Source organism: Penicillium riverlandense, assembly GCF_028828495.1.
Source record: "Penicillium riverlandense strain IBT 135883 chromosome Unknown utg000007l_segment0_segment0, whole genome shotgun sequence".
In the NCBI taxonomy this organism is placed as follows: Eukaryota; Fungi; Ascomycota; class Eurotiomycetes; order Eurotiales; family Aspergillaceae; genus Penicillium; species Penicillium riverlandense.
In genome coordinates, this window is record NW_026643198.1 from 1,005,503 (window position 1) to 1,033,081 (window position 27,579).

At 49.9% G+C, this 27,579-nt stretch overlaps 9 protein-coding genes across 9 annotated transcripts; 6 read left to right on the plus strand and 3 right to left on the minus strand.

The window, feature by feature from the left end:
• Positions 1–662: 662 nt before the first annotated feature.
• N7474_007977 (Acetate--CoA ligase) lies at positions 663–2,928 on the minus strand (the record flags this gene model as incomplete). The annotated part of the gene is made up of 4 exons (XM_057199387.1): positions 663–1,102; positions 1,151–2,026; positions 2,108–2,503; positions 2,550–2,928. 4 exons carry the CDS (start codon positions 2,926–2,928, stop codon positions 663–665), a joined length of 2,091 nt encoding a protein of 696 aa, XP_057050088.1.
• Positions 2,929–3,321: 393 nt separating this feature from the next.
• Positions 3,322–4,946, plus strand: N7474_007978 (uncharacterized protein; the record flags this gene model as incomplete). The annotated part of the gene is made up of 4 exons (XM_057199388.1): positions 3,322–3,901; positions 3,951–4,228; positions 4,281–4,681; positions 4,754–4,946. The coding sequence occupies 4 exons, from the start codon at positions 3,322–3,324 to the stop codon at positions 4,944–4,946; spliced, it is 1,452 nt and encodes a 483-aa protein (XP_057050089.1).
• Positions 4,947–5,243: 297 nt separating this feature from the next.
• On the minus strand, positions 5,244–6,356 carry N7474_007979 (uncharacterized protein; the record flags this gene model as incomplete). The annotated part of the gene is made up of 1 exon (XM_057199389.1): positions 5,244–6,356. One exon carries the CDS (start codon positions 6,354–6,356, stop codon positions 5,244–5,246), a length of 1,113 nt encoding a protein of 370 aa, XP_057050090.1.
• Positions 6,357–6,706: 350 nt separating this feature from the next.
• On the plus strand, positions 6,707–8,527 carry N7474_007980 (uncharacterized protein; the record flags this gene model as incomplete). Its single annotated transcript, XM_057199390.1, has 1 exon — positions 6,707–8,527. One exon carries the CDS (start codon positions 6,707–6,709, stop codon positions 8,525–8,527), a length of 1,821 nt encoding a protein of 606 aa, XP_057050091.1.
• A 751-nt stretch (positions 8,528–9,278) lies between these two features.
• On the minus strand, positions 9,279–10,257 carry N7474_007981 (isocitrate lyase/PEP mutase family protein; the record flags this gene model as incomplete). Its single annotated transcript, XM_057199391.1, has 2 exons — positions 9,279–10,049; positions 10,108–10,257. The coding sequence occupies 2 exons, from the start codon at positions 10,255–10,257 to the stop codon at positions 9,279–9,281; spliced, it is 921 nt and encodes a 306-aa protein (XP_057050092.1).
• A 415-nt stretch (positions 10,258–10,672) lies between these two features.
• Positions 10,673–13,300, plus strand: N7474_007982 (uncharacterized protein; the record flags this gene model as incomplete). The annotated part of the gene is made up of 1 exon (XM_057199392.1): positions 10,673–13,300. One exon carries the CDS (start codon positions 10,673–10,675, stop codon positions 13,298–13,300), a length of 2,628 nt encoding a protein of 875 aa, XP_057050093.1.
• A 5,315-nt stretch (positions 13,301–18,615) lies between these two features.
• On the plus strand, positions 18,616–19,662 carry N7474_007983 (sterol desaturase family protein; the record flags this gene model as incomplete). Its single annotated transcript, XM_057199393.1, has 1 exon — positions 18,616–19,662. The coding sequence occupies one exon, from the start codon at positions 18,616–18,618 to the stop codon at positions 19,660–19,662; it is 1,047 nt and encodes a 348-aa protein (XP_057050094.1).
• Positions 19,663–22,421: 2,759 nt separating this feature from the next.
• Positions 22,422–23,672, plus strand: N7474_007984 (putative NlpC/P60-like cell-wall peptidase; the record flags this gene model as incomplete). Its single annotated transcript, XM_057199394.1, has 1 exon — positions 22,422–23,672. One exon carries the CDS (start codon positions 22,422–22,424, stop codon positions 23,670–23,672), a length of 1,251 nt encoding a protein of 416 aa, XP_057050095.1.
• Positions 23,673–25,515: 1,843 nt separating this feature from the next.
• Positions 25,516–27,309, plus strand: N7474_007985 (fungal specific transcription factor domain-containing protein; the record flags this gene model as incomplete). The annotated part of the gene is made up of 3 exons (XM_057199395.1): positions 25,516–25,570; positions 25,672–26,179; positions 26,265–27,309. 3 exons carry the CDS (start codon positions 25,516–25,518, stop codon positions 27,307–27,309), a joined length of 1,608 nt encoding a protein of 535 aa, XP_057050096.1.
• Between the last annotated feature and the right edge of the window lie 270 nt (positions 27,310–27,579).

A 27,579-nucleotide genomic window follows, 5' to 3' on the forward strand; every position in this document is an offset into this window, starting at 1 on the left:
GACGACCGCCTGTTCTGCTCGGGTGGGCTGTTGCAGACCTCGGTGGGTGGAGCAGTGTCGTCTCATTGAAAGCAGCAGATTCGTGGTAAATGTGGTTGAAGCAGCCATGGCTTTCGAAGGACGGCAAGGTAATATAAAGCGCTTTTCTTCATATATAGTGCAAAGCAACTGAAACTTGTCTTTTAAGTCTCCAGTTTTATATATACACCTTTTAGGCTGTCTCCTTGGAAGCGGTTGACTTTGTTCTATTTACAAATTCACATTCTCTGATTCGAGCACCTGGTGGATGTGGGGAAGATAGATGGATCCCCACTCAACCCCGCTCGGCTGTGGTACCGACGGAAAGATGCCGATTGACTCTGCTACAAATGAGGGGAGTTCTCAGTCTCTCCCTGACTAGTGAAATAGGATTGGGAGGGGCAAGCGTCGTGGTGGACCCATTTACTTGACGGACCTCATGGTATTGAAGTGTCAGCTGAAAAAATAGAACTTGTGCTCCTAAGGAGGACACTTGGTACCCTTTTTACGTTGACATGAAGCTACATATAAAAGATTCGCCAATAGAGAAAAGCACTGAGAAAATGATATGAGCTAGGGCTTAATTTGCAAATATATTAAAATAATTTCACCAATATATCCACAATACAATATGCTTCAGATATTCACAACTTCGCCTGCTCTTGCTTTGCCCTCCTTTCGTCAAAGTAGGCCTTCACTCTCATTCGAGCCACCTCGACCACCGCTGGATCCTCCACCGTCGGCGGGATGTTCACTGCAGCCGTATAGCGACCTTGGGCCGCATTCTCGACCAGCTCCCTCAACACGCGTCGGAGGGTCTTTCCGCTCCGGGTTTTGGGAATCATGCCGTGACCTTGGATGATGCCGCCGAGAGAGGCGATGGATCCGACGTGACCGCGCACCAGTCGATTGACCGCGTGGAAGAAGTCCGAGGGAGGGATAGCCGGGATGGAATGGGACCCCGACGGCCCCGAACGAGGCTGAATAAAGGCAAATGGGAGGTGACCTTTTAGAGTGTCTGGGATGCCGACTACACTGGCTTCACTGACATCCGGATGGAGAAGAATCGCTTGTTCAATGGCTCCTATAGATACCAATTAGTATAAGAAGACGATAATAAAAACAAACTTACCCGTGCTGAATCGATGAGCGGCAACATTGATAATGTCGTCCGACCGTGACATGACATGGACATATCCGTCAGGGTCAATCATCCCCGCGTCCCCCGTGTCGACCCAGCGACCGTTGAATCGTTTCAGATACCCCCGGTAATATCTGTCGTGGTCATTAAAGAGCGTGGTACATGCAGTCGGGCCCAGAGGTATGGCCAAAACGATATTCCCCATCGTCCCTGGACGGACTTCCTTGCCCGAATCGTCCACGACCCTGACGTCGAAACCTGGCATGGGTTTACCAGCCGATCCAGGCTTCACGGGCAACGGTCTCGCCACCTCGCCAGGAGAGTCATCAACCTGGCCAGCCGGACTATGTAACGCCAATGCGGATATTGGCGAGCCCGACTCAGACGACCACCAGTTATCGATCACCACCGCTCCAAGAGCGGCATATTTCTTCAGGAGATCCTGGAACGTCACAATCAGCTTGGATCCGCTCTGCTCCCCCGCCAGGAACAGAGCCCGTAACGACCTCAGACCGTCCCGTCTTCCCACTGTGTGGAAGAATTGGTTGTCGGGATCCTCCTTGCAGATGGCCCGAAGGGCCGTCGGAGCAGTGAAGAGCACATTCACCCGATGCTCTTCCACTAACTGCCAGAATGCTCCAGCATCGGGTGTACCGATCGGTTTGCCCTCGTAGAGGATGGTCGTGGCCCCGGCAAGCAAGGGAGCATACAGGATATAGGAGTGGCCCACGACCCATCCAATGTCGGAAGCGCAGAAGATCACATCGCCTGGACCGCGCAAACCAAAAATATATTGAATGGAAAGATGTAGTCCAACCGCATGACCCCCAGCTTCCCGCAGCACCCCTTTAGGTTGCCCCGTTGTGCCTAAGCTCTTCGTTAGCATCTCTCTCGCTCACCCACTCACACACACAGTCCCTCTCTTTCCATCGTGTCAACATGACATACCACTGGTGTAAATGACATATAGGCCATCATCGCTCTTGACGGGAACCGGTTCCATTTTCACTCCTCGCAGACGCGCGCTGTCAGTCAGGTTCTGCCAGTCTCTCTGACCGCGTCCCTCGTCGAGATCGTTCCATAGTAGCTGCTTTCTTTGCCAGATGATCACCTTCTCCGGCTTGAAGACACTTTTTGTAAGGGCTCCTTCGACGAGCGGACGGTAGGCCAGTGGACCTTTTGAGCCTTCAATACCACAGGAAGCGGTCATGACTACTTTTGGTCTGGCCGCCTCGATGCGCTGTGCGAGAGAGGTCGATGCAAAGCCACCAAAGACCGCGGCATGGATGGCTCCAAGGTGGACGGTGGCCAGAGCTGCAATCATGGTAGCAGGGATCATAGGCACTGCTCTCTCGTTAGAGATTTCTCTAGTTTGGGGTTGTTGTCTTACTGTATATGAGGACAACGTCTCCCTTGCGGACTCCTTCCTCGCGTAAGACTCCGGCTAAAAGCTCCACCTCAGTCTGAAGCTGGCGATAGGTAAATTTTTGCTTGCGCCCCGATACCGGAGATTCCCATATGATGGCTACGTTTTCCCCGTGGCCATTGTCGACATGGCGGTGAATACAGTTGTACGTGGTTGAAATTTCGCCGTCAGGGAACCACGTCCAGTGTTCATGGCTGACTCCGTTTGGTAAGTGCTTGGTAGTCCGTCGAAGAGCCTGAGAAGGACGGCGATGCCAGTGCAACTGCTTCGCATGATGACTCCAGAACGCCTCCGGATCGCGAAGGGAGAGCTCTTGAACGATATCTTGGGAATACGAGGACATTGTTGATCTTTCTCTTGGGAGTAGAATGACCCGTGAAAATGGCAGTCCTGGGTAGTGCAAAGGACGACCACTATAACAAAGTTTAGACTCAATCAAATTATCCTCATCTGGAGAGAGACAACGGACCCCACCCATGTGCGATTGAGAAAAATGTCCCCTGAAGAGAGTGGGGTAGGTATCGACGGTGGACTCAAGGTATTCTTCTTCCAATGACCACACAGAAACTCGAGACCAGTTGGATGGGTGGCTATGCGGGTCAGGTATAGTTATCTCCAATGCAGCTAATGCAGCTCGCTCGGTGGGGAATGTAGGAACAACCCTTGACTCTCTAATATCGATCCTTCCCCAGATTTCCCCAGATTTTCGGGTCAAATCTTGGACTATCTCACCAAAATGACGGAAATCCTCTCTATCCACGAACCAGTGAAAGATGGCGGCGAGAGTGTGCCGGACGTCGACCCGGCGCTGGAACACGGTATTGTGCGGAAGTTGGACTTCCACATCCTCCCCTGGCTGTTCGGCATGTGGTTCTTTTGCTTTTTAGACCGAAGCAATATTGGCAATGCCAAAATCGAAGGCCTCGACGAAGACCTTCATCTGACGGGCGACGAGTTCAATGTCGCACTGACATTGTTTTTCGTTCCGTATATCCTCGTGGACGTGCCGAGCAATTGGCTGGTGAAACGACTCAAGCCAGGCAACTATCTCCCCGCATTGACCGTCGGTTGGGGCCTTGTCAGCACCTTTCTCGGGTTTGTGCAATCCTACGGGGGGTTGGTGGCAGCTCGAGTCGTCCTCGGCATCTTTGAAGGTGGTCTGGCCGGGGGAATCGTCCTATATCTGTCCACCTTCTATCCTCGAAGACAGATGGTTCTCCGGATTGCTCTGTTCTATTGTGCCGCACCATTGAGCGGTGCGTTTGGCGGTCTTCTGGCCTCTGGTCTATCACAGATCCAGTGTGGAGGTTATAATCGTGCGTTGATCACGACCATGAATCTGGCCAGATCTAATGCTGAACATAGGGTGGCCCTGGATCTTTTTCATTGAAGGAGCATTGACGACGGTCTTCGGCATCTCGTCGTGGTTCTTTCTACCTCACAGCCCGGAGACGGCCTCTTTTCTGATCGCAGAAGAGCGAGAGGCAGCCAGCCAGAGAATGATCCTGGATTTCCATGCCCATGCGAGACATGATTATTCCCGCGAAAATCGATTCAACTGGCACTGGGTAAGAATTGGCATTCTCGACCCCAACACCCTTCTCAACGCCCTGGGGTACTTGGCTATCATCATTCCAATATACGTACGTATACCCTTCATCCTTCGTTCTTCAGTATAATGACATATACCATCAGAGTTTCGCTTTTTTTCTGCCGACCATTATCAACACCCTAGGGTACTCCCCATTGATCTCTCAACTGTTGACGGTTCCGCCCAATATGGCCGGATTCATGACCGTCCTGTTGCTGGCCGCATTATCCGACAAGGTCAATATCAGAGGCCCGCTGCTCATCGGAGGCTGTCTCCTTGCTATCATCGGGTATGTCATGTTGCTCGTCGGAAAGGAGCCGACCACCCGGTATGGCGGCACCTTCTTCGTCGCCGCAGGGATCTATCCTTGTTCGCCCATCACGCTGGGATGGTTGGCCAACCAAATCACCCCGCACTATGCCAGGGCGACGGCCGGAGGCTTTCAAATCGCGGTGGCCAATCTGGCAGCCTTTGTGGCCACCTTTGCGTACTTGCCTCAGGACGCGTGAGTTTCCTCCCCCTCCCCCAAAAAACCAAAACCACCAAAATAAACATCTAAATTAAGAATCTGTTCTAGGCCAGAATTTCGACTTGGCAATTTTATCAATATTGGAGCTCTGATTCTTGCCATTATCACGACTGGGGTCAATATTGCTTATATCAAGTGGGAAAACGGCAAACGCGAACGAGGGGAGCGAGACTATCGACTACGGGATCATGGAATCGAATGGCTGGGCCATTTGCATCCGAGCTATCGCTACACGATCTAGTCTCGATTAATGTTTTCCGTTAGACATGAATATTAAAACAGAGCTGGGAAAATCTATCTTTCTATTGGATACACACCAGTAGAAAACAATGACATTACCTGTTCTTTTAATTTCATAGTGAATAATTGAGATTGGATACAGGTTAATTTGGATTGACAGTCTGTAGTATATGTTGGGACTTTTTCCACTCGACTGAAAAGGCACCGGGTGCCAAGGCACTCTTCCTAGATGAAAGTACGTATATAGACAATTAACCACGACCACTGAAAAAAAAAAAAAAAAAAAGTAAACTCCAGCTCAGTTATAATGCTTGGTCTTCACACCCCCCACCAGCTCCTCTTGCACCCCAGACCCCTTCTGGGTAAACAGCGCCGACGTCCCATATGCGCCGATCCGGGCTCGACTGTATGACTCGGATGTGGGCTCGGTGCCAGGTTCGAATTTGCGTTCAACGCCCGCCCGTCGAAGAACCGGAGACTCGTCCAACAAGGTGTTGATCTTCACGTGGCTGTTGGGAACGACAAAATAGAAAAGTCCACATCGATCCTGGTTGCGCTGGTCTGCTGGGGGCTGACACACTCGATGGATGGTGGCCTTGTAATACCCCCCCGTCCACCACTCGAACATTTCGCCGGCGTTGACCACGATGGCCCCCGGAATGTGCTTCACCCACCGCCATTGCTGACTGTGGTGATCCATCAACTGCAGCGACGCCATGGGTTGACTGAACAAGAGGGTGAGGGACCCGAAATCGCAATGACCCTTGAGCCAGACCCCCTTCGTTTTCGTCATATCACCGGCCTCGTGCTCGTGAAAGAACATCATATATCGGTACCACGAGAGATCGGCAACATCGTACTGATGCAGATTCACGAAGAAATCTTCTGGCAGTTCCAGGGCGATTGCAAAGAGTCGCAGGAGCCGGAACAGGATCTGCTTGTGCACGTATTGATTCAGGACCTCGATCTCGTCCCGGAAGGGTAGAAACGTCGACGGGTGCTCCCGCAAAGTCAGGTTGCGATTCCAGTTGTACTGCTCAATCTGATCCTTGACCCCTTGGTCGATGGTCCAGTACTGGCGCAATTTGAATCCCTGGTAGTCCCCCTCCTGCTTCATTTTCCCTTCCAGCCGCTGCTTTTCCGCCAACGGAGTTTTGGTCAGGACGTGATGTCCGATGTCAACCTGCCGGTTGATATCTTCGATCTTCAGCCCGTGATTGATGACATAAAAAAAGCCCTGGGTGCGCATCGCCTGGTCCAGTTGCTTCGCAAGCTTGCGCCTCGCATCGTCGCCATCGTCAAATGTGGAGAGGTCCAGCTGGACCAGTTCGGCGTATTGCAGATCCTTCTTCGTAGGCTTCACCGGAACGAAATGTTCGATCACGGGCTTGCTGATGACACTCGAAGGCATTTTGATTTTTGACAATGATAATAGTTTCGGCGATTCTGTCCACAGACACCATCGTTTGCGCGTTCCTTTAATACACGTTTGATACCAGTGGGGTTGATGAGATACCCCACCGAGATGGGGACCACATCTCCGCAAGCCGATGATATCCCAGGATGGTATGTCTCTACGCATTAGGCTGCATGCTACCCGAAATTTGTTTCCAGTCGATCAGCACCTTTCAGTGGGGTGTGGCCTTGGAAGCGGGATAGGACCCCGGATGATTTGCCACTGGTGGGTGAGATATCATCCATCGACTTGTCGTGTTTTGCTTCTTTCGAGCAATAACATCAAATCACTTGAAGATCTTCCCGATGGAATCCTTCCGAATCTTCACTCCGTCGCCCATCCTGGGCTATGGGTATGACCTTGACGAATTTTGGACGACCGTTAACTCACTTCGACCCGCCGCCATCATCGTCGACGGCGGTTCCACCGACCCCGGGCCGTATATGCTGGGGACCGACAAAACGATCTGTTCCCGGGCCTCCTATCTGCGGGACATGGCCCCAATGCTGGAGGCGAGTGCGCGGTACGGGATGAAGCTGCTGGTCGGGTCGGCGGGCGGTGCCGGAACGAACAGCCAAGTAGACTTCATGGTCGATATCGTTCGGGAACTGGCCGAGAAACACGGATGGTCCTTCAAGATCGCTACCATCAAGTTCAGGGATGATCGGTCGCTCTTCAGCAGCAAAGTCCGATTCAGCGCGACTTCTCCTTGTGGCCCTGGACCACAATTACGCGAAGAAGACGTTGCCGATGCTTCGCAAATTGTGGGCCAGATGGGCGCTGAGCCCTTCTTGAAGGTGCTCGAGGACAGCACGATTGATATCATCATGGCCGGTCGTTCCTACGACCCCGCCCCCTTTGCCGCCTTTGCGATGCACCATGGCGTGGAGCGGTCCTCGGCATGGCACATGGGAAAGATCATGGAATGTGGCGGGTTATGTGCCTTGCCCAAGGGTCGCTCCATGGTCGCGACCATGCATCGAGACAGTTTTGTCCTGAGCCCGTCGAGCCCCGCCGAACGATGCACGCCTCTCTCGGTAGCCGCACACACCTTCTATGAAAAGACCCGACCCGATCGGCTTCCAGGTCCTGGAGGCTCCCTCTTTTTGGACAGGGCCATCTATCGGCAGCAACCGGACGGTCGAAGCGTTCTTGTTAAAGGAGCTACGTTTGTCCCCGCTCCGTTGTACCAAGTGAAGCTCGAGGGGGTCAAACATCTAGGACACCGCACTATCTTTATCGGTGGGATCCGGGACCCCATTTTGATCCAGGGCCTGGACGACTTTCTGCGACTGGTCCAGCAGACCGTCCAACAGGCGTTTCCGTCCGTCAACGCCAGCGACACCTGTCGGCTCGTCTTTCACGTCTACGGCCGAAACGGAGTGATGGGCCCCTTGGAGTCGATGAAGGGCTCGGATCCCCATGAACTGGGCATCCTGGGAGAAGTGCTGGCGCCTACTCAGGAAGATGCTGATGCGGTGGCTGGATTCGCCCGCGTCACTATGCTGCACGGGTCATACGAGGGACAAATCGCCACGGGTGGGAATCTGGCATCCCCTCTGACGCCCTTGGAGCAGTCAGCCGGCCCGGTATTCCAGTTCAGCATCTACCATCTGCTCGATATTGCTGATCCACTGGCCTTGTTCTCCATCGACACTCTGACCGTGGGAATGAAGAAGGTCGTCCCGGTGGTGAAACTGAATGCGAATCCCAATCCCAAACCCAACCCAACCGGAAAGACAGTCTCATCGCAGTCGCGTGAGCGTCCACCGAAGAATGTACCTTCAGGACCATGCACCATCAAGGACATCGCGTCGATCGTCCGGTCAAAGAATTCAGGACCCTTCGAAATCACGCTAGACATCCTGTTCGATCGGGCCGAGCATTTCCATCGCGTGAAGGAGAGTGGCGTCCTGAATGCGGAGACGATCAAGAAACTTTATCGTGCGCTCGACGAGGACATCATCACGTTGATGTTCTTCGAGCCGGCCTTGGGCTGGAAATGTACCCTGAGACGCTCATGGCCTCAGGGCAGCTTCGGCGAGAGAGATACGTTTGGCACGCAGCAACATGCGCCGCTGTTGTCGATTCCGATCCCGGGTTCTTTCGTGGGAGCGAAACTGTAGTTCGCCTATTTAAATTGTCCCAGATAGAGTTTCCAATTTTCCCGATTCGGTAGTTCCCATAATTGGACATCTACATAAGAAATCACTATAAATTGATACTTCCGGAGTCCCCTAGCGGCACTCTACTTTTTTCTTTTCTAAAGAAGTAAGATCGATTCAGATATAAACCACATGTCTTGTGGCCAGACTCCAGGATGGTCTTTGACTTCAACGCACCCAACACAGAACCTGGACGCTCTTACAGATCAAATACTCTAGTGATCTTATAAAGTCACGACACGACCTGAAGCGCATGACGAAACTAGTTTCTATCCCGTCTATATTATATGTCAGTATGTACACAAATGCCACCAACCGGTGGTAGACAGGCCTCCATCATCAATGTCGAGTTGTCATTCTGCTCTCGTTTTTGTGTGGGATTTGCCACTAACCAGTGGGGGGCAGACCCCAAACATCTCAGCGGAGTATCTATACCACGCCCTTTAGCCTCACTTCCCTTATTGCCCAAAGGGAGAAAATATGATAAATAAATGATAATGATGAGTAATACGAGCATAGCAATAGTTATCTCTAGAGAAAATGAATGATCCCGCAGGCGTTTCTGACCCGACAGCGTCCTCTTCTTCTCGCCCCGCTACCCTGCGTCTCGTCTTCGTCCGCTTTGTTACCGCTTTTGCAAAGTCATGGACAACCTTTTCTCAATGCGCCTAAAATAATTGATTGATTGATTGATTGATCGATTGGATGTCTCCTACAGACGATGCTTGAGATCAACCAAAGAGGCTTCTCCTGCCGCAGAATCGATCTGGACCGACTCGTCCAATCCACACACCTGAAAGAGCTGCTGAGGCGAGAAGGCCGTATTCGGCAGACCTGTCGCTTTGAGGTTCTCCAAGCCCTCCTTGATCGCCTGGTAGGCCGGCGCCAGCGTTACTAATGGGACAATCATGATCTGGAAACCCCATTCGCGCGCCTGCGCCGCCGAAACGGTTGGGGTCGACGCATGTTCGACCATATTCAGCAACACCGGCCACGGAGCCAGATCGGTCACGATCTGACGGGCCTCTTTGACCGACCGTACGCCTTCAAGAAAACCGACGTCGGCGCCGACGTCGCGCGCGGCACGCAAGCGAGCCAAGGACTCTTGATAGCCGAATTTTTGCAGTGCATCCGTCCGGGCAATGATGACGATGTCGCTCTGGATTCTCCTGCGCGCCTGGACGGCCGCGCGGATGCGGCTCACGTAGGTATCCGAGTCCACCAGTATCTTCCCGGCGAGATGGCCGCATCGCTTGGTCTGGATCTGGTCCTCCAGGTGGAAGGCCGCCACGCCCGAGCGTGCATATTGCTCGGTCATTCGCGCCACCATGATGGGTCCGCCATAGCCCGTGTCCGCGTCCGCAATCAGTGGCGTGGATGTGGACAGATTGGCGATCATCTCCGCATTCTGGCGCATATCATTTAAGGTGCACAGTCCTAGGTCGGCGTGGCCATGCATGGAGGCGCTCGTGCCGGCTCCGGTCTAGATCCTTGATCAGTCCAGAGAAGATGAAAATCAATAGAAGGTGACATTGAGGTACCATGTATAATGCGTCAAAACCGACTTCTAGGGCAATTCGTGCGGAAAAGCCATCGTAGACCCCCGGAGCGAGAATGAATTCCCCTGATTCAATCTTGCGGCGGAGAGTCGTCGCTGCAGATGTAGGTCTATCAATGCCGATAGAAGCCATAGCTACCTTAGAAAAAAATATACAGGGTATCTAAACCTGAATAACAATGAGCCCTAAAGCTCAGCTCAAGAATGATACCAACTCACCGTGTCAGCAGGGTCTTGGATATCGCAAGATGTAGAGATGGGGATTTCGCGCACTGCCAGTTTAATACAGTCCACAATTAATGCGCAGTCCTGATTTCTCATAGTAAGCTCGACCATTGCTGGAGAAGATGGACATTGTTTTACCCCACCGACTCAGTCTTCGGTCAAGTGGGGGAGCTGCGTCGCAATAAGGCCATTTTTCTTGCTTGTCGGCTTTATATTACCCCACAGTCAAGAATCACTCGTAGATCATTTATCAAGAAGGAAGAATCATTAGAATTAGATCTGTCTTCATGTTTGTCCCATTCTCTTAGTTGAAAACACTCACGATGGGTCTGGATGATCAGGATGATCAGGTGCGAATTCCCGCCGTGTACATGCGCGGCGGCTCGAGTAAGGCCATCTTCCTCCACGAGCGTGATATTCCCCCTCCAGGTCCAGCTCGAGACCTGGTTTTGAAGCGTCTGATGGGAACGCCGGACCCCATACAGGTGGATGGCATGGGCGGAGCGAAGGCCGTGACGTCCAAGATCGCCATCCTCTCACCGTCTACGAGAGAGGGCGTGGATGTTGACTACACCTTTGCCCAGGTGGGAGTTCGCGACGACGCGATCGACTACAAGCTCAACTGCGGCAATATATCTGCCGCCGTAGGTCCATATGCCATCGATGAAGGTTTCGTCTTGTCGTTCCGGGCCGGCAAATCCTGGTCCGGGGACCTCCACACGCAGGAAGTCCGCATTTTTAACACGGGCACACAGAAGGTCATGGTTGCTCATGTCCCCGTCAACAAGTGGGGTCGCTCCGTCACGCAAGGCGCCGTCGAGATTGCGGCGGTGCCCGGCACTGGAGCGCCCATCATGCTAGATTATCGCGAGACCGTTGGAGCGGGCTTGAACAGTGGCATTCTCCCGACTGGCCGTCCGCTGGACCACGTCCAGGTAGAGGACAAGACGGTCTCATTCACTATTTGCGACGTTGCCAATGTCTACATCTTCGCCTACGCGGCCGACTTCGACGTGACCGGCCACGAGTCCGCAGCGGACTTGACAGGAAATGCCCTGCTCTTGACCCGAGTCAGTGAACTTCGTGGCAAGGCCGCGCAGATGGTGGGAATGTGCCAAGACTGGACCAAGGTAGACGAGCAATCTCCTTTTATCCCGATGGTCATTCTGTTGGCCCCTCCTCCGCGGGACAAAAAGAGCCATGTATCCGGTCGACTGTTTCTCGACAATATGTGTCACGAGAGCATGGCCGGAACTGGTTCCATGGCATTCGCAGCCTGTAGCCGAATTAAAGGCTCCGTGGTCTTCCAGCAAGTCGGGGAGAAGCAGACCAGTGAGGGTTTTCTCCATATTGCTCATCCTCTGGGCATCATGTCGGTTGCGGTCGAGACCGACAATACGACGGTATCGACAACCCCATCGTTTAGAACCCTTTCCTTTGTCCGCACGGCGAGGCGGCTCATGGATGGTCATGTTTACATACCAAAGGTCCTGGACGGTCAACTTAACGGGTTTGCCATGCATAGCACTACTGTTACCAACGGGGTCACGACGAGAGAAAGCGAAACCTACGCTGGCCCCAGGGAAACGATCACGGTGACGAGGAACTTGGCGAATTTCATCGCCAATGTGGATCCTCAAGTTCTGTCGGTGGACCTCATGGATCGGCTGAAGGAGTACCTGCTCGACTACTTGGGTGTCACCATCGCGGCAGCGAACGACTGGGAGTCCACCGAGCCCATCTACCAGGGGATTGCGGCCCTCGGCGCTGCAGGCGGCTCAAACACCGTGGTCCTCAAGGGCCGAAAATTTACGACGCAGATGGCCGGTCTGCTCAATGCGACTTTCGGCCATTCGATGGACTTTGATGATACGTACGCCGAGGGAAGCTTACATGCCGGAACCACTGCTTTTTCTGCCGGACTAGCACAGGCAGAGTCACTGGGAAGTGCGCTGGTTGATAGCAAACGGTTCTTGCTCGCGGTTCTGGTGGGATACGAGATCATCTGTCGCCTTGGACGGGCATTGGGGAACGATGCGTATTCCCGCGGATTCCACAACACGGGAACCGCAGGCATCTTCGGTGCTGTAGCCACTATTGCCGTTCTGAAGCGGTTGTCGACCGACGCGATCGAAAATGCTTTTGGGCTGGCTGTTTCGAAGGCCGCGGGGTCCATGCAATATCTGGAAAATGGGAGCTGGAACAAACGTCTCCACCCAGGATTTGCGGTCCATGACGCCTTCGTTTGCGTTGCTCTCGCTGAGGCCGGGGTGGTCGGGGCATCAAAGAGCATCGAAGGCCAGTTTGGCTTCTTGCACGCGTTCAGTCCAAAAGTCGACCCCGACCTGGCGTCTCTCTGCGCCGGCCTCGGGGTCCGATGGACGTGTCTCGAAACGGCCCTGAAGCCATTCCCGGCCTGCCGGATGACCCATGGCTTGATCGAGGTGGCCGGCCGCCTCGGCTCGTCGTGTCGCCAACGAGACGTCCAGGCCATCATGGTGTCCCTCAGCGCGGCGAATCACAGCGTGGTCGGAACACGCGTCCCGAACAAGATCCATCCAGACAACGTCGTGGACGCCCAGTTCTCGGCATACTTTCAAACCGCCCATGCGTGGCTGTACGGGTCCAACACGGGCGTTCGATGCTTTGAACGACTCCGGGATCCGGCTGTCCACGAATTATCAGAGAAGATCACCTGCACGGTTGACCCTGCCGTGACGGGGATGGGTGCGAAGATGCAGATCTGGTATGCCGACGGGAAGGATCAACAGCTGGACATCCCTTTTCCGCTCGGCGAACCGGAGCATCCGCTCACCACTAACCAGGTCGAGGCCAAGTTCTTCGACCTTTTGAGCCCGGTTTTTGGAGAAGCGAGAGCAGCAGAGATCAGGGATGTGGTCCGTGGATTGGAGAAACACTCCGTTGTGGAACTCTTGTCGTTAGTTTGTTGAGGAGAAAGAACAATACAATGAGCGTGTACTTATCACAACTTGCAAGACATATTCGTTGCTTTCATAGGTCAATTTCTGTACCTTGAAATATTAGGAACAACGAACAATGTCAGACCTCTAGGTTCTTGGAAATAACTACAGTCTTCTGTCGTCCTGACACAGATCTCCTTTACTGATTCTCAACCGACGACTCAAAATGGCAGCTCGAGGACGTCTTTGTCCCAACAGTCGACCCCAATATCCGATGAAATGAACGACCTAGTTTATGATGAGATTGAAATCTTGCGTTAGAAGCTCGGCACTTACTACAGGGCCTAGGTGATTCGAAAAGGCCCAAAAAGATAAAGAATTACTTATCTTCCCAAACTGATCTATGAATGGATGCGGGAATGATTGGGCCTGGGAGGATCCTCGAGTAAACGACATCAAGTTTCGTTCAAGTACTCGTTCGCTTAAAGCCAAGTTTCGACGGGCCATAGGTCAAAGGTCCTTGCCATGGAGTACGGCGAATGGGAGCAGAGCAAAAGACCTTCAACACTTCAAGAGTATCCGAACTTTGTCAAGATCTGTTACAAGTGGACGATCAAAATGGCCGTATCAACCACTTTTTGCAGGCAAACACTCACAAATTCAACGATAAGGGTTTGACGCTACATGGCATCAAGCACGGAATTCGACTTCTTGCTTGCGAACATACCGCCTATGGACATATCGGGGTCTCAGCAATCTTGATATTGGTTTACAGTTCGTTCGGGTCCGTGAAATATAAGGACTACTTCTTTTTAAATGAGTTGCTTCAGCTTTTGTGCTCATTGGACACGCCGGCTGAGGAAAATTCGTCATGGTTATCGGAATTTCAGGAAAGATATGATGGTAAGTTCATTCACGGTTTTTCAGAACTCGTCTGATTCAGACCTTTGGCAAGAAATAAGACGTGGTATGACTTTTGAGTTAGCTGTCAACCTACCTGCGGAGGACGGAAACGCCAACGGACAGCAGATTCGAGAGGTCGTCGTACGTGACTTAGGGTTCTTCGTATATCTATCCAAGGATCTTTTGACGGTTATTCTCATTAAGGACTTTCAGGCGTCTAGATCGCCTTAAAGACTCTTCTTTATGCCGAATACGCGATCATAGACATGCCATTTCAATAGTCGATAGTCGAAGATCAGGGAACTTCTTATGGATCTCTCTATATGACTATTCAGTAGTCTCTCTTAGCGTAACAATTTGTGTTCGAAGATTAACGTCTAGCTCGCAATACCAACATCCTAGGGCAATATTAAGGGGTGATAAAGGTTGCTTAGACTAGTAAGCAGAGGGCCACTTAGTACTGGCCGTGGTCGAGGAAAAGATCGCACGTGAGGCATGGTTAATGATGGTAATTGTCAGTATGTCTGATAGGCGTATGCACTAGTAATTCTACCTAGTAGTCTCATTGGAGAATGATGAAATCGATGTTATTCAGACTAGCTATTCTGACTGTATTTATAGAGCAGACAGGCGGGAATTGTCGGAGTGGAAAATGGACGTGTAAATTCCACATCGGGCGCCAGTTTCCATAATAGACAGTGGCGGTTAGCTGAATAAGCGCTAGGAATGCAGCAGCTGGATCACATTGTAAATTACCAGGTGGATAATTGCACTGACAGTAATAATCATAATAGTCTTAAACTGTACTGTTCGCGACGCGTTCTACTAGTCTAATTTGGAGGGCGCTGAAAAAGGCGGTTGGGAGGTGGTCACAGACTTTTGCAGTGCCACTGTAACTGGTAGATTGCTAGTGAATACGCCCATTCCGTATCTCAACATTAATCCCTCAGGATTGGATGTGTTGGAGCTTCGCTTTTGATGCTGTATCGCTTTGTCATCATGCAACGCACTAACTACATCAGGACTAGACCTGTACATAAATACCGGAACCATACAATTCCATAACAATACAATTCTCTTACACGTGCTCCAAAGAGAAGAGAGGCCGCCGCTTTCAATCTGGGGTCGTCCATGACGTCAATAACCAGAAAGGACCTTATCTGCCAATACGTACGTCCTTCCTTTGAAGCTGGTTTCAACCTAACGAAATTACCTTTAGGGCGCTTAATTGACCTTATCGCAAAGCGAGACCACCTGATTGTCTAAGATGCGACAGGAACCTGATGAAGATCTTCGAAAAATCAGCCTAGTAACGCAGATTCTGTGCGTGACGATTGTTTCCGTATTCGTTGGGCTCCGGTTGTTGGTGATAGTGAAGTGGAAGCGACATGTCGACATTGAAGATGGTTTGTTTGATATACTCCTGGACAAGGTCCATGGGCGTGAGGCTGACCAGTTCTACGGGCTTCTGCTTTCTGTCCTGGGTACATACACTATCTCTAAAACCCGAAGGACTATCTGATTTGTATTGGCCCCTAGATTCTGTTTCTGACGTACTGCATCTGCGTGATTCTATGTAGGCCCACGCTCCTTCATTTACTTACCTCTAGAGCGATACTCTGACTAACCTTCATTTATCCTTTAGACGGAGCCTTTGCAGGAAGCGAATTGTCAACGTCGTTGACCCAATCTCAGAAAATACGGGTCTATAAGGTCTAGTAGACGATCTACCTCATTGTCTAACTTTAGCATCTGACCAGTATGAACATAGTTGTATTATGTCTTGACTGTGATCTATGCACCGCTGGTCCTTTTTGTCAAGCTGACTTTACTTTCAATTCTCGCGAGAATTTTCACACTTCACCGGATCCAAGTCATTAGTGTGTATTCAGTACTCGCTATTGTCGTCATTTACTATACGATCATTTTTTTTATCAAGGTCTTTATTTGCAGCCCAATTTCGTTCTTCTGGGAGGAATTCGACGATGATTACCATTGCTTCAATCGAGTAGCGGTGATCATTGCGGATGCAGTTATGAGCGTTGTGACCGATATGGCGATCCTACTTCTGCCCCTAACGCTAACAATGCCATTAAACTTGTCGGGCACTAAGAAGTTGAAAGCGGCTCTGATGCTAGGTTGTGGAGGTCTCGCGATTGGGTTTAGTATCTATCGACTTATCCTAGTGACTCATGCAAAAAGTCCTTCGACAGCGCTTTATATGAGAGTTCTGCTTTCCGGGTGAGTTAGCCTCAGAAAAAAAAAATCAAAAGACTAATAATGAAATTATTGACATTAACTTTAAAGAAACGGCGAAGGAGGATTTGCGCTCATCTGCTCCTGTATTCCCACTATGCATGTCCTTTTGATCCATAGCAAGCAAAAATACTCTCGCCGCTTAACTACCCCATACAACAGCAACAGAAAGAGAAGACGCCCAAAAATTCAGTTGCCGGTTATCTAAGCGCAGAGCACCACAGTGACCCATTTTTACTTGCACAGCTGGCTTCTCCGAATACGAATTTGGATGGTCGTATGGATAAGAGCATCCGGCTCTGAGGGACTACGCAAGATGTCATTGTCTCAACAGTCAACCCGTTCTGAACAAAGTAAATAGGTTATTTCTGAGGTGTGAGTGAAAGATGGCCTTATTTCGTTCTTATGCTTGCCAGCGGCTGGCTTTGCATTTCCTCGGAGCATAAAAGCATAACGTTATAATAGGTATGATGCTAACCTACCTCGTACGTATTATATGTCTATATGTCTACACCCGTCTAGGAGCTGAGGAGCTAAGCTTAAGAGTGAAGATTTAGCGATTCTATTAAACTATATATTCTTCTATAAGAGATCTAATATTTGAGATGTCTGAGATCTTGTAGGCTTAAGGGACACGTAGAGCTGCTTAGCCTTGGGAATATTAGTTAGTAGATTATAAGAGCATTATAGTAGTGAATAAGGTGTCGAGACATACGAGCGAATCGCTGTTGAAGACTATGTCTGTGATATAATCTTAGAGCTATACAAAATCGACGCTTCCGAAGATAAGTTTGGACTTAGCGATGGAATCTGGTTCGACAATCATACAAACTCCTCAATCCTAGTAGATAATCACTTACCTCAACCCTAATATAAGAAGCTAGACTAATCGCTAGACCTAGTCTATTTATCACAATATTAAAGGGGGCCCGATGGCAAGGTATCTAGTTTAATGTGAAGTCTCAAATATTGGATGCGTTTCTTGGATTTCTTACATTGAAGGCTGATAAGGAAGGGGATTAGAGCATCATTGAAAATAGCTCTATGTAAGAAATTAGAGACCCTAAGATCGACTAGTAGCGAAAAAAGAAAGGGAGGGAGGGGAGTTTGGCCCGTATAGGTTCTAATAGTGGGTTAAAAAGAAAATGAAACCTCTATGAATTTAGAAAACTTTGGAATAACTTAGTGGCCTTCATTTTGGGCGGGCTAGGTAAAGCTGCCTACCCACGTCCCTATTATGACCCTTTCATCCCACCATTCCTCTCTTAAGCACTTCCCTTGCTTAACGCCCGTGTTATTCACCCTCTCTAGTTTATTTAGAAAGGACATATTTCTCCTATATATTGATAATTGCCAAACAATTCTCTAAGCTAAACACTAAATATCTTTCTCCCTAAGTCTTAGAGATCGCTTAGGGCTTGCTCAGAGCCCGCTTAGGGCTAGCTCCAAGTGCTTAGGGAGCGGCTCACCCCCTGATCTCAGAGCCGATGGCTACCTTAGGCGGCAGGTTCACCGTCACCAGTATTACACAGCAAAACCCTTAGGTTTGTATGGCTGGCATTTAAATCTTCTGAGTACGAAATGTGTTTTGGATTTACAGATCGTCAAATAGAATATAGAGACATTCTAGGCGCTAGGCAGTAGCGGTTATAATAATACCATGACAATAATCACGTGGGACTAACCTATATCTGTTGAAATATCGAGTTGTAAAAATCATGCATTTACTATGGTGTTTTGGGTTGGCCCGCTCGCCCGGAAATTAAGTTGCCGTTTTGCCGTCGCACGTTCACGAATCAACCAAACCTCGGTATCAGATGCTCTGACCAACATGACAATAAAAGTAAATCTACCAGCTCTATTTCGCTTCTCATATGAGCAAATTGCAACATCAGTTGTCAGTTGTATAGATACGCCTTACTTGCACATCAATCGGCCTTCGTATGATTCCCCATTTACTATTATCACACTCTCCAGGCTGAAAGATCATTGATCACTAAAGTAGCATGATCTACGTACCCACACCTCGGTTCCCAACGACTCTTCTTCTGTTGGCTAGATGACCCAACCCCTCACATGTGTTCCAAAAGTTGAATATGGATATAAGATTCGCTGGGTGAAATGCGAGTAATAGAAGATGTGTTTGCCACTCTTTTGCCCATAACTCTTCTACATTGCTACTTAGGATGGCTGCCCCAATGCGTAACCCGAAGGACTCTATGACGTCAACCTGGCGTTCGTGGCATCGCTCGCAGTGGAATGCCGGCCACTGGCTTCTCGACTTCCTAAACGTGCACCATCTCGATCTTGATCGAGAAGTCCCGGTTCATCAGAAGACGGAAAAGGTCCCTTATGCACGGGAGCTGCAGTTTCATCGTTGGGTCCTTATTCACGCTAGTCTCCCACTTCTCCTTCACCAACTCTACATCAGCTATTTCGGTCACCCTTCAGCGTTGCTAGCGTTTGTTTTCTACAGTCTGGCCATGAAATTCATTGCCGTGCACGAAACACATGTCCTCCGACGTGTGGGGCACGAGATAGGATTCTTTGACGGGGACAATCATGCTCGCGATGGTGTGCCTGACGTGGGTGTCGGGAAGACTGTGCAGACACTCTTATCCGTTATAGCGTTACGTCCAATGTTGACAGTCTTCCTCGCTTATCGCGCCGATGAAGGCCCAACGTCGATCCGATGGGGATGGCTCATTTTCGAGACCGGCATGTATGCTCTTGTGCTCGACTTCTGGTATTATATCTTCCACCGCTCCGCGCACGAGACGGAACGCCTGTGGAAGTTTCACCGCACCCACCACCTGACAAAACACCCCAATCCTCTCTTAACCGCATATGCGGACACGCTTCAGGAATTCATTGACATTATCGGCACGCCTCTCATCACATTCGGCACACTGAAGCTAATGGGATTTCCTATGGGCTTCTACGAGTGGTGGGTATGCCAGCAATACGTGGTATTCACGGAGATTTTGGGACACAGCGGCTTGCGCATGATCGCCACGGCGGTGAATCCCTGGACGTGGCTGTTGAGGTTGTGTGACATGGAGCTCGTGATTGAGGACCATGATCTTCATCATCGCAAGGGCTGGAAGAACAGCCATAATTACGGCAAACAGACCCGGGTGTGGGATCGCTTGTTCAACACGTCTATTCCTCGTGTGGAGGGGCATCGGGACAACATTGACTATGTCAACACGGCCAAAATTCCCTTGTTGTAATAGCCCTAGTACTGCTTTTAAGTGCGCATGCAACTTATTACAGGCTATGGGTGGGACTTCGACCCCGAGTGTTTCCTGAATGCCAGAAGTGGATGCTTCAACGAAAGAACACGCCATGTACCTTTTTTAAGAGCCTTTTACGACCGCTCAAATCCCCACGTGAATATTTATACAAAATAAAGTACATCAACGGTCAAACCCATGTGGCGAAAATGACCGCTAGCGATTAAATTCCTAGGATAATTTCTACCTAGATAGGAGGACTCAGAGCAAATTTGGCTACTCCCTGCTGTCCACCACCCTTCCCGTCCTAGTGTAGCACCTTCCCTAGCTGTTGTACCGCCCTCCGCTAGTTGCCGGACATCTATAAAAGACCTCTATCCCCTCGCCCAGATGACGCCATTTATCTCAACATAGCGGGTCTATTCATACAAATGAAAAGACGAAAAATCTTAAGTTAGCGTCTACTTCTTAGTACTAGTACGGTAGAGACTTAGTCTCTTAAGCGACGTTGTGGAATGACCGACGTAGATACTTTCATTTTAGACTAGAAGTACTTGTTCCTACGCAATGTTTACTGGGGCCCCGACCTTCCTCGAGAGAATTTAACTTCATTCACTATGAAGCGAGACATTTTTACTTCATTTTTCAATACCTTTGATAGAGATAAAGGCATGGTTTTGACTATGTAGAGCCGGAGCCTTTCAACGCTAGCGGATAGGAAACTACGCAATTAATGTCTATAGATTAGTAGCTTTCATCCTAGTCGAAAGAACCTTCGATAGACGTTCAGATACGAGAAGATAGCCCCTAAAGCTTTATATTATACCACTCAATATCTAGTAACTCAGAGAATTTCCCTAAGCCAGTCGCATATCTCTGTTTTTAGACGCTAGAAGTTAAAAGACGACATGACTGGCAAGAGCCCGAAAACGGGCTTATAACTCATATTGTTCAAACGGTAATTGGGGTTTAGCGAATTGTTTATGGCCTAGTAGTCGCACATCCGTCATAGGATAGAAGTGACGTATGGCAAAGAGAAACATTTGACGGTAAGCGGACCAAAAACCATAGTTTGAAGGAGCATTTTCTTCTTCGAAATCGTTCTCAGAGATTTGTATGTTGAATACTAACATGAGGGAGGAAACGACACAGGGAGCTATCAGTCTTAAATACATGATTGACGGGATATCACATCAAACGTAATAGATGGATATGTCTTCATGCACGGTCTGCGCCACAAGCGAATACCGCTATGGCCTTGTAATGAAGGCCCTAATTTACACAACATTTATACGAGCTAGGGCCCGGGCATAGGCCACTAGATAGCAAACATTTATTAGCTAAACTCTTATAACGATTTCAAGCATAAAGCCATTGCAGAATATAAATGAAACAAAATTAATAACTGAATAAGAAATCAAGATACTAACCTGACAAAAGTGCCAGTTTCACAATACCCCTGACCAGAAATAGCACACCAATTGCTGTTAGAGCCACCGCATGATGGAAGAAAGCAGCATTTGACATTCTCTGCAGCATCTGGGCAGTTGCCAGATGAGTAGACGCCATCATGGTCAGTACACCAACTTGTAGATTCACAGATGCCTGTAGCCTTTATGAGATAGTCAGTAAGAGTAATATATCTTCGTAGTAATAACATTAGGAAGGGGATAGGAAGTATACTTACAGATGAATCACCACTATATTTGCAAAGATCTCCGGCTCCTTGACCTAGAACCAATGGAAGGAAACATAAAAGCATAAACTGCCACATTTTGAGATCTTTGTTTGAGAAAGGAACTGGTTGGTGTCACAATTGTATGAGGGCTTAAGATATAATCCCTTCTTCAAAAGTAGGTTCTTGGGTTTATATATTCAAGATTTTGGACTATAGCTTAGCCTATTTAAAATAATTTTACCCTATCTCTTCGTTGACCCCAAGCCTATATCTTACAGGGATACATATGATTTTCCCGGAATACGAGCAAGCTTTAGCCAAGAATTGGTTAGGCTCTGGCCTATGCCTTATAGGGTTACATATGACTTCCCTGGAATACGAGCATACTTTAGCCAAGGTTTGGTTAGGCTCTAGCCCGTGCCTTATAGGGAGTATCCGTATGACCTCCCCGGAATACGAGCATTCTTTAACCAACGATCGGTTAACCCCAAGCCTATATCTTACAGGGATACATATGATTTTCCCGGAGTACGAGTATTAGTTGCACATTATTGAGTTCTGACACCTATAGCTAAACCCCGTGGGGCACTTTACTGGCTATGCCCGGGACGAGAGTTATCTGTTACTTTCGGTCCTTTTCTGCAGCTTGCTCGATGTAGGTTAGCTGTTTTGACTGTAACTATGAAGTTAGCCTTGGAAGAAAGTAGTGCTTACGGTCGCCAGCCGGAGTCAACAACAGCGTCAATTTCACGGCTAGTCTAGAACGCATGAATGCAACGTCCCATTTCCATTGGTTCCCAAACTGACTTTCCCGATTTGACCTTCACGGTGAGGAGGAATGAGACACAGAATTCAGTAGCTTCTAACATATAACCGCAGCCGCGGTTGCCGGGGGCCGCTATGGAAGGTGCCAGACTTTCTGTATAAAGGTAGGATAGTCCTCACTGTTGATTCAATGTCATTGTCATCCTACTTAACAACCCTTGAATAGGACGATCTATGATCTCGCTTCTAAGCAAGTTGGAATCTCAAGTCCCAAGTCTCTAGTCCTTCAAGTCTCCGGCTCACAACAACAAACATGCACCCCCTCAAGGTCGCATTAGCTCTTGCGGCCGTGGCCACAGCCAGCCCAACCGACCTCTTCAGTCGTACCACCTGCTCTACCCCAGACGGCAGTGGTACATGCCTCGAGACCAGCTCGTGCGGTGGCTTTTCTGTGGCCGGCTACTGCCCTGGCGCCAGCGACATCCAATGCTGCATTACCGACACCTGCTACACTCCATCCGGCACCGGCACCTGCCGCGACACCACCGCGTGCGGTGGCACCTCTGTGTCTGGCTACTGCCCTGGCGGCAGCAACATCCAGTGCTGCGTCGACGGCTGTAGCACCCCAGACGGCAGCGGCACCTGTAAAGATATCTCCTCGTGCAGTGGCTTTTCTGTGGCTGGCTACTGCCCCGGCGCCAGCAACATCCAGTGCTGCATCCAAGACATCTGCAGCACCCCATCCGGCTCTGGTACCTGCAAGAACACCGGCAGCGGCTGCTCTGGCGGCTCGTTCATCCCCGGCTACTGCCCCGGCGACTCATCCGTCGAGTGCTGCGTGTCAGGAACTACAACCTGTAGCACCCCATTGGGCTCTGGTACCTGCAAGAGCACCGGCAGCGGCTGCTCTGGCGGCTCATTTATTGCCGGCTACTGTCCTGGCGCCAGCGACATCCAGTGCTGCGTGTCAGGAACTACGTCCTGTAGCACCCCATCTGGCTCTGGCGTCTGCAAGTACACCAGCAGCGGCTGCTCTGGCGGCTCGTTTATTGCCGGCTACTGCCCCGGCGACTCATCCATCGAGTGCTGCGTTCAGGGCTCGGGCGGCGGCGGCAGCGGCTGCATTAACTGCCCCATCAGCCGCAGCGAAATTATCTCCCGCGGTGAGTACTGGATCAGTCGCCAGGTCCCATATAGCATGTACGCCACCTACCCAGACCCAGAAGGCACCGACTATCGCACCGACTGCTCAGGCTTTGTCTCTATGGCTATCCACACTACTCCTCCAGGCTACTCTACCGTCACTCTCCCAGACGTTGCTACCGAAATCAGCTGGGATGCCCTCCAACCTGGCGACTTCGTTGGTACACTTGGGGCAGGTACAGGTGGTGCTGCCGGCCACGTCACTCTGTTCCACTCGTGGGTCGACGCCTCTACCAAGACGGAATATAACTCGCTGGAGTGCCGCGGTACTGCATACGGCTGTGTCGCTTATCAGCGTCCTGTTGGCTGGACTGACGGCGGCTTTACGTCTAAGCCCTATAAGTATATCCATGTTGAGTAATCTATAGGAAGCCTATATACTACTTGATAAATTAATGCAAGGTGGAACGATTTGGTGTCTCCTTGGAAGGGGCCTTGCTGATAAGGATAGTTTACGGGAGAAGCAGAGAGATATAGTCGCTAAGTTTAAAGCAAGTTATAAATGGAACTACTTTGCAATTAGGCAATTACTGGCGAAGCGTTCTGCATATGGGAAGATTGAGAGGATTGAATGCCTTGTAGAAGGTGAAGATCAGCGTAGTAATAACTCCTGGGAGAAGGACACTAACGTAAAACACATTCCGGAGTATTGGACCCTACACGTGATTTAAATAGCCATAATTCAAGAAAGAACCCAGGTGGGCGTTCTCATGCACGCTAGGGTAGGGACTAGAAATGGATCGCTTGGCGTAAGGGCTGCGAAAGGATCTAGGAGTCGGGGCGTACTGCCAATTGTGTTCCCATGATTCAGTCTCCTCCGGCTAAGAAATGTGACCAATGTGATATGGGCTTTGGGTCATCTCTACATGCAATCAAAGTCCCTACAGCGCCCCATGTCAGCTTTAGTGGTGATCGATGGACACTAGTAACGAATGGACATCACAGAAGCAAGAGGAACCATAGAAACTCCTACCAAGGTTAGTTTTCTACAGGAAGTAGCACAGCCCTATGTGTATGTAAAACGAGCGTGGACGGAAGGCTGCCTGCGATGGGGGGAGGAAGGAAAGAGAGGCGAACTTGCTAGACCCCCAGAACTCCCACTCTGTTTGGACTGTTTGCAATTAAGATTGTACATGATTCCACGGAGCGCGATACGGTATTATGCATAACTCATCGATCACTTTCAGGCAATATGATACATTTCAGGAGGAATTGCTGAGGGAGAAACTAAAATTAGACTAGTGCGTTTCAGATTAGGGTTCGGCATCTAATGCGTGAGAGTATGATGGTATATCTGATTTCGGAAAGTGCTGTAACTCCAAGCCAAAAAAAACAGAACTAGATATCTAGGCACCTCAAGGTCCCGAGGATGCTGAAAACAGTGTCGCAGCGTGGAGCGGCCAGCGAGATGAGAAAGGCTATCATGGCTTGGGTGATCTCGCGAAGTCTATTGTGAGACCGAAAACAGTGTCACAGCATTGTGTTAAGTCCTGCTGGACGGTTGCTGGGAAATCTTAACACACCAGGACCTAGATCTGGTTGAACGAGGGACATGCCTGGGAATGTTACGCCCGAGGCATATAGTTAACTAGTCGGGCTGCCCCTAGGGCCCCCTTCCAATGGACACATATACGAGCTGACAGACGGTGCTAGTCATGAGACCACTGGCTTAATTGAACTTGCCTTTCCTTCCGGGACAGAGGATGGAATCAATCGCGCGGGCGCTCCAAAGCGACAGTGGCCGATACTCGGAGGGTAAAGCGCCAATCATAGCATTAGCGATGCCAGGGATAAAATTACGAATAAAACAATAGTGCTCAGTGGAACGGTGGCTGTGCGGTTAGTTTAGTAGCTGTGCAGAGTAGGATCGCCGGGTTAGTCCTAGCAGTGTTCACGTAATCGTGCCAGGCGGCGGGGGAATTTCCCCCGCTTCCAACAGCCAAGTTACGAACAGGCAGTTGGTCAAAAAGGCCATCCATGCCTGAGTGACATCTCCGATAAGGTGTCGTCAAGGTTCAAGTATGGTGCCCTCTACGAACTCGCCGCATAAACAGCGATTCAGTCCGACGGTGTAAGCCACTTCTTGCCGCGTCTACAAATCCAAGCAGGGAGACCTGACGATCACCAACGCAGATGCGCGGTTTGCCGGCAACGCAAAATAAGATGCGACCGGAGAAGGCCCAAGTGCGGATTCTGTTGTAAGAATGGATTCCCTTGTGAATATCAGCCAACTCAGCAAACCCCAGGACTTCGGGCTGGGTACGTTTCACGGTTGGAAAACCGACTTGGTAGGCAGACACCATTTACAGGAATGCGGAGGCTGCTCATGAGAATTCATTATCTAATCTATCATGCGACAGAGCTATTAGAACGAGAGTTTCGGGCTTTCAAGGAAGAGATAACTTCTATGAGTCCTGAGACGATTGCTGAAAAGCCCAAGTCAGTGAGCCGTGGCGAAACGACGCAGGGCCGACAGGAGTCCTTTTCCGCAGATGGGTGCTCAGAGATCTTCCTGCAACGTAATATCGCTACCTATTGTGCTATCTGGTTTGATCAATATCATTCCTGGTTTCCAATCCTACATCAGCCCACCGTTTTGGAGACATGTCAGCAATACACGGATTGTCCGACTGCACTGGTTCCCGTTGTTCTCAAAGCGATTTTCGCTGTCATATTCCCGACCCAGGTGGCGCATATTAGCGATACCCAGCTACATAAATGGACACACGATCTCGAGGATGATATCACCCTAGTATCCTTTCACAATTTATCTCTTCAATCCCTCCAGGCCCTTCTAATCCTTACAATACCGGTCTTTGGCTCAGGCAGAATGGCTGAATTCTACAATCTTATGGCCCTCTGCAAACGGTATGTTGATTATAGAGCCGTTCGATAGCTTTTTACCTCCTTAACTACAATAAATGGTTGACCCAAACTATCTGGACAGAATCAGTACACAGTTAGGCCTGGGAGATCTGGTCAATTATCACTGTACAAACTTCTGTATCGCCTCTGCAATACCGCCACGAATGCTTTTTCCACCCCTGACTGCCGTGGAGCGCGAGGAGAAGATCCGAGCTTTTTGGACAACAGAGGCACTTGACTCTATCTCTACTCTGGGCGCAGCATGGAACCTATCTGTATCTCGTCACGAACCTGCTGCGACTGCGCCTTGCGATGAGGAAATATGGCAGTATCCCGAGTCGGTTCTTGCTACGTACTTCTTTGGAAACACGAATGCGCCGTCTTCCTTCTCCTTGTTCGTCAGCCTGGCGACGAATGAGCTCTGGCAAGTTCATCACTTCCTGCAGGAGTCTTACAGTTCCAAAGCTTCAATTAATTTCCAACAAAGAAAAGAGGACTGCGACGCTGTTTATCAACGCCTTATGTCCTGGTTAACCGACTTCGAGGGCATTCTATCGATCAGCTCACCCCCTTATATTGACCTCTTTTCTGAGGGTTCAGGTCAGCATCCGAACAGTCTACTCATTCGCTGCACCATTCACAGTGCCGTCATTTCTCTATATCAGCGGTTCATATTTCCGGCTGATGGTGCCTCAGATAGCGGCGTTTCTTGGATCTGTGCTGCTGATCGGTGCCTCGAAAGCTGTGATAAGATGGTTGTTATCGTACGTGCCATAAGCGATGGCATTCTTGAAACCATAAATCCACACATCATATTTTGCGTTTTCGTCGCTGCTCGCTTTTATGTCATTTACTCCCGAGCTTCGAATTTGGTCGTGCCCGACAAACTTTACCTTCTTGTTTACGCGCTAACAGTAGCTGGAAAACGCTGGGCGTTGGCCAAACAGCTCAAAAAGGTTCTTGACGCTGCAACGACTGAGAGCAGGTCAAGATCAACTGGAGGTCATCCCCTCCCAGCCGAATTCTATGACCTACAATACCTATCCTGGGATATCCACGATGCCTTGAGACAGTGGGAGCAGATGGAGGAGGCTGTATGGACGCAGGCGGTAGTCAGTCCATCTCGTGGATGAAGCGTGTTCAAATATGATTCTGCTGTATAATGTCGAATGAGAGACTGGTAATTTACCGCTGTGCATGGGAGAATTTACAGGGGCCTCAACCCCCCACTGTTTTTGTATGGAATGGATACATCCTCCGAAAACTGGTATTGTAGCACGCTAAGCTGGCCTCATGAGGAACCTTCCACAGCGCTCCAATTGTCTTCCCGAATAGTGACCGATCTATTAATTTCTATGGGGCATCGCCAATACTACTATATATACAGATATCCTGCCTGTCGA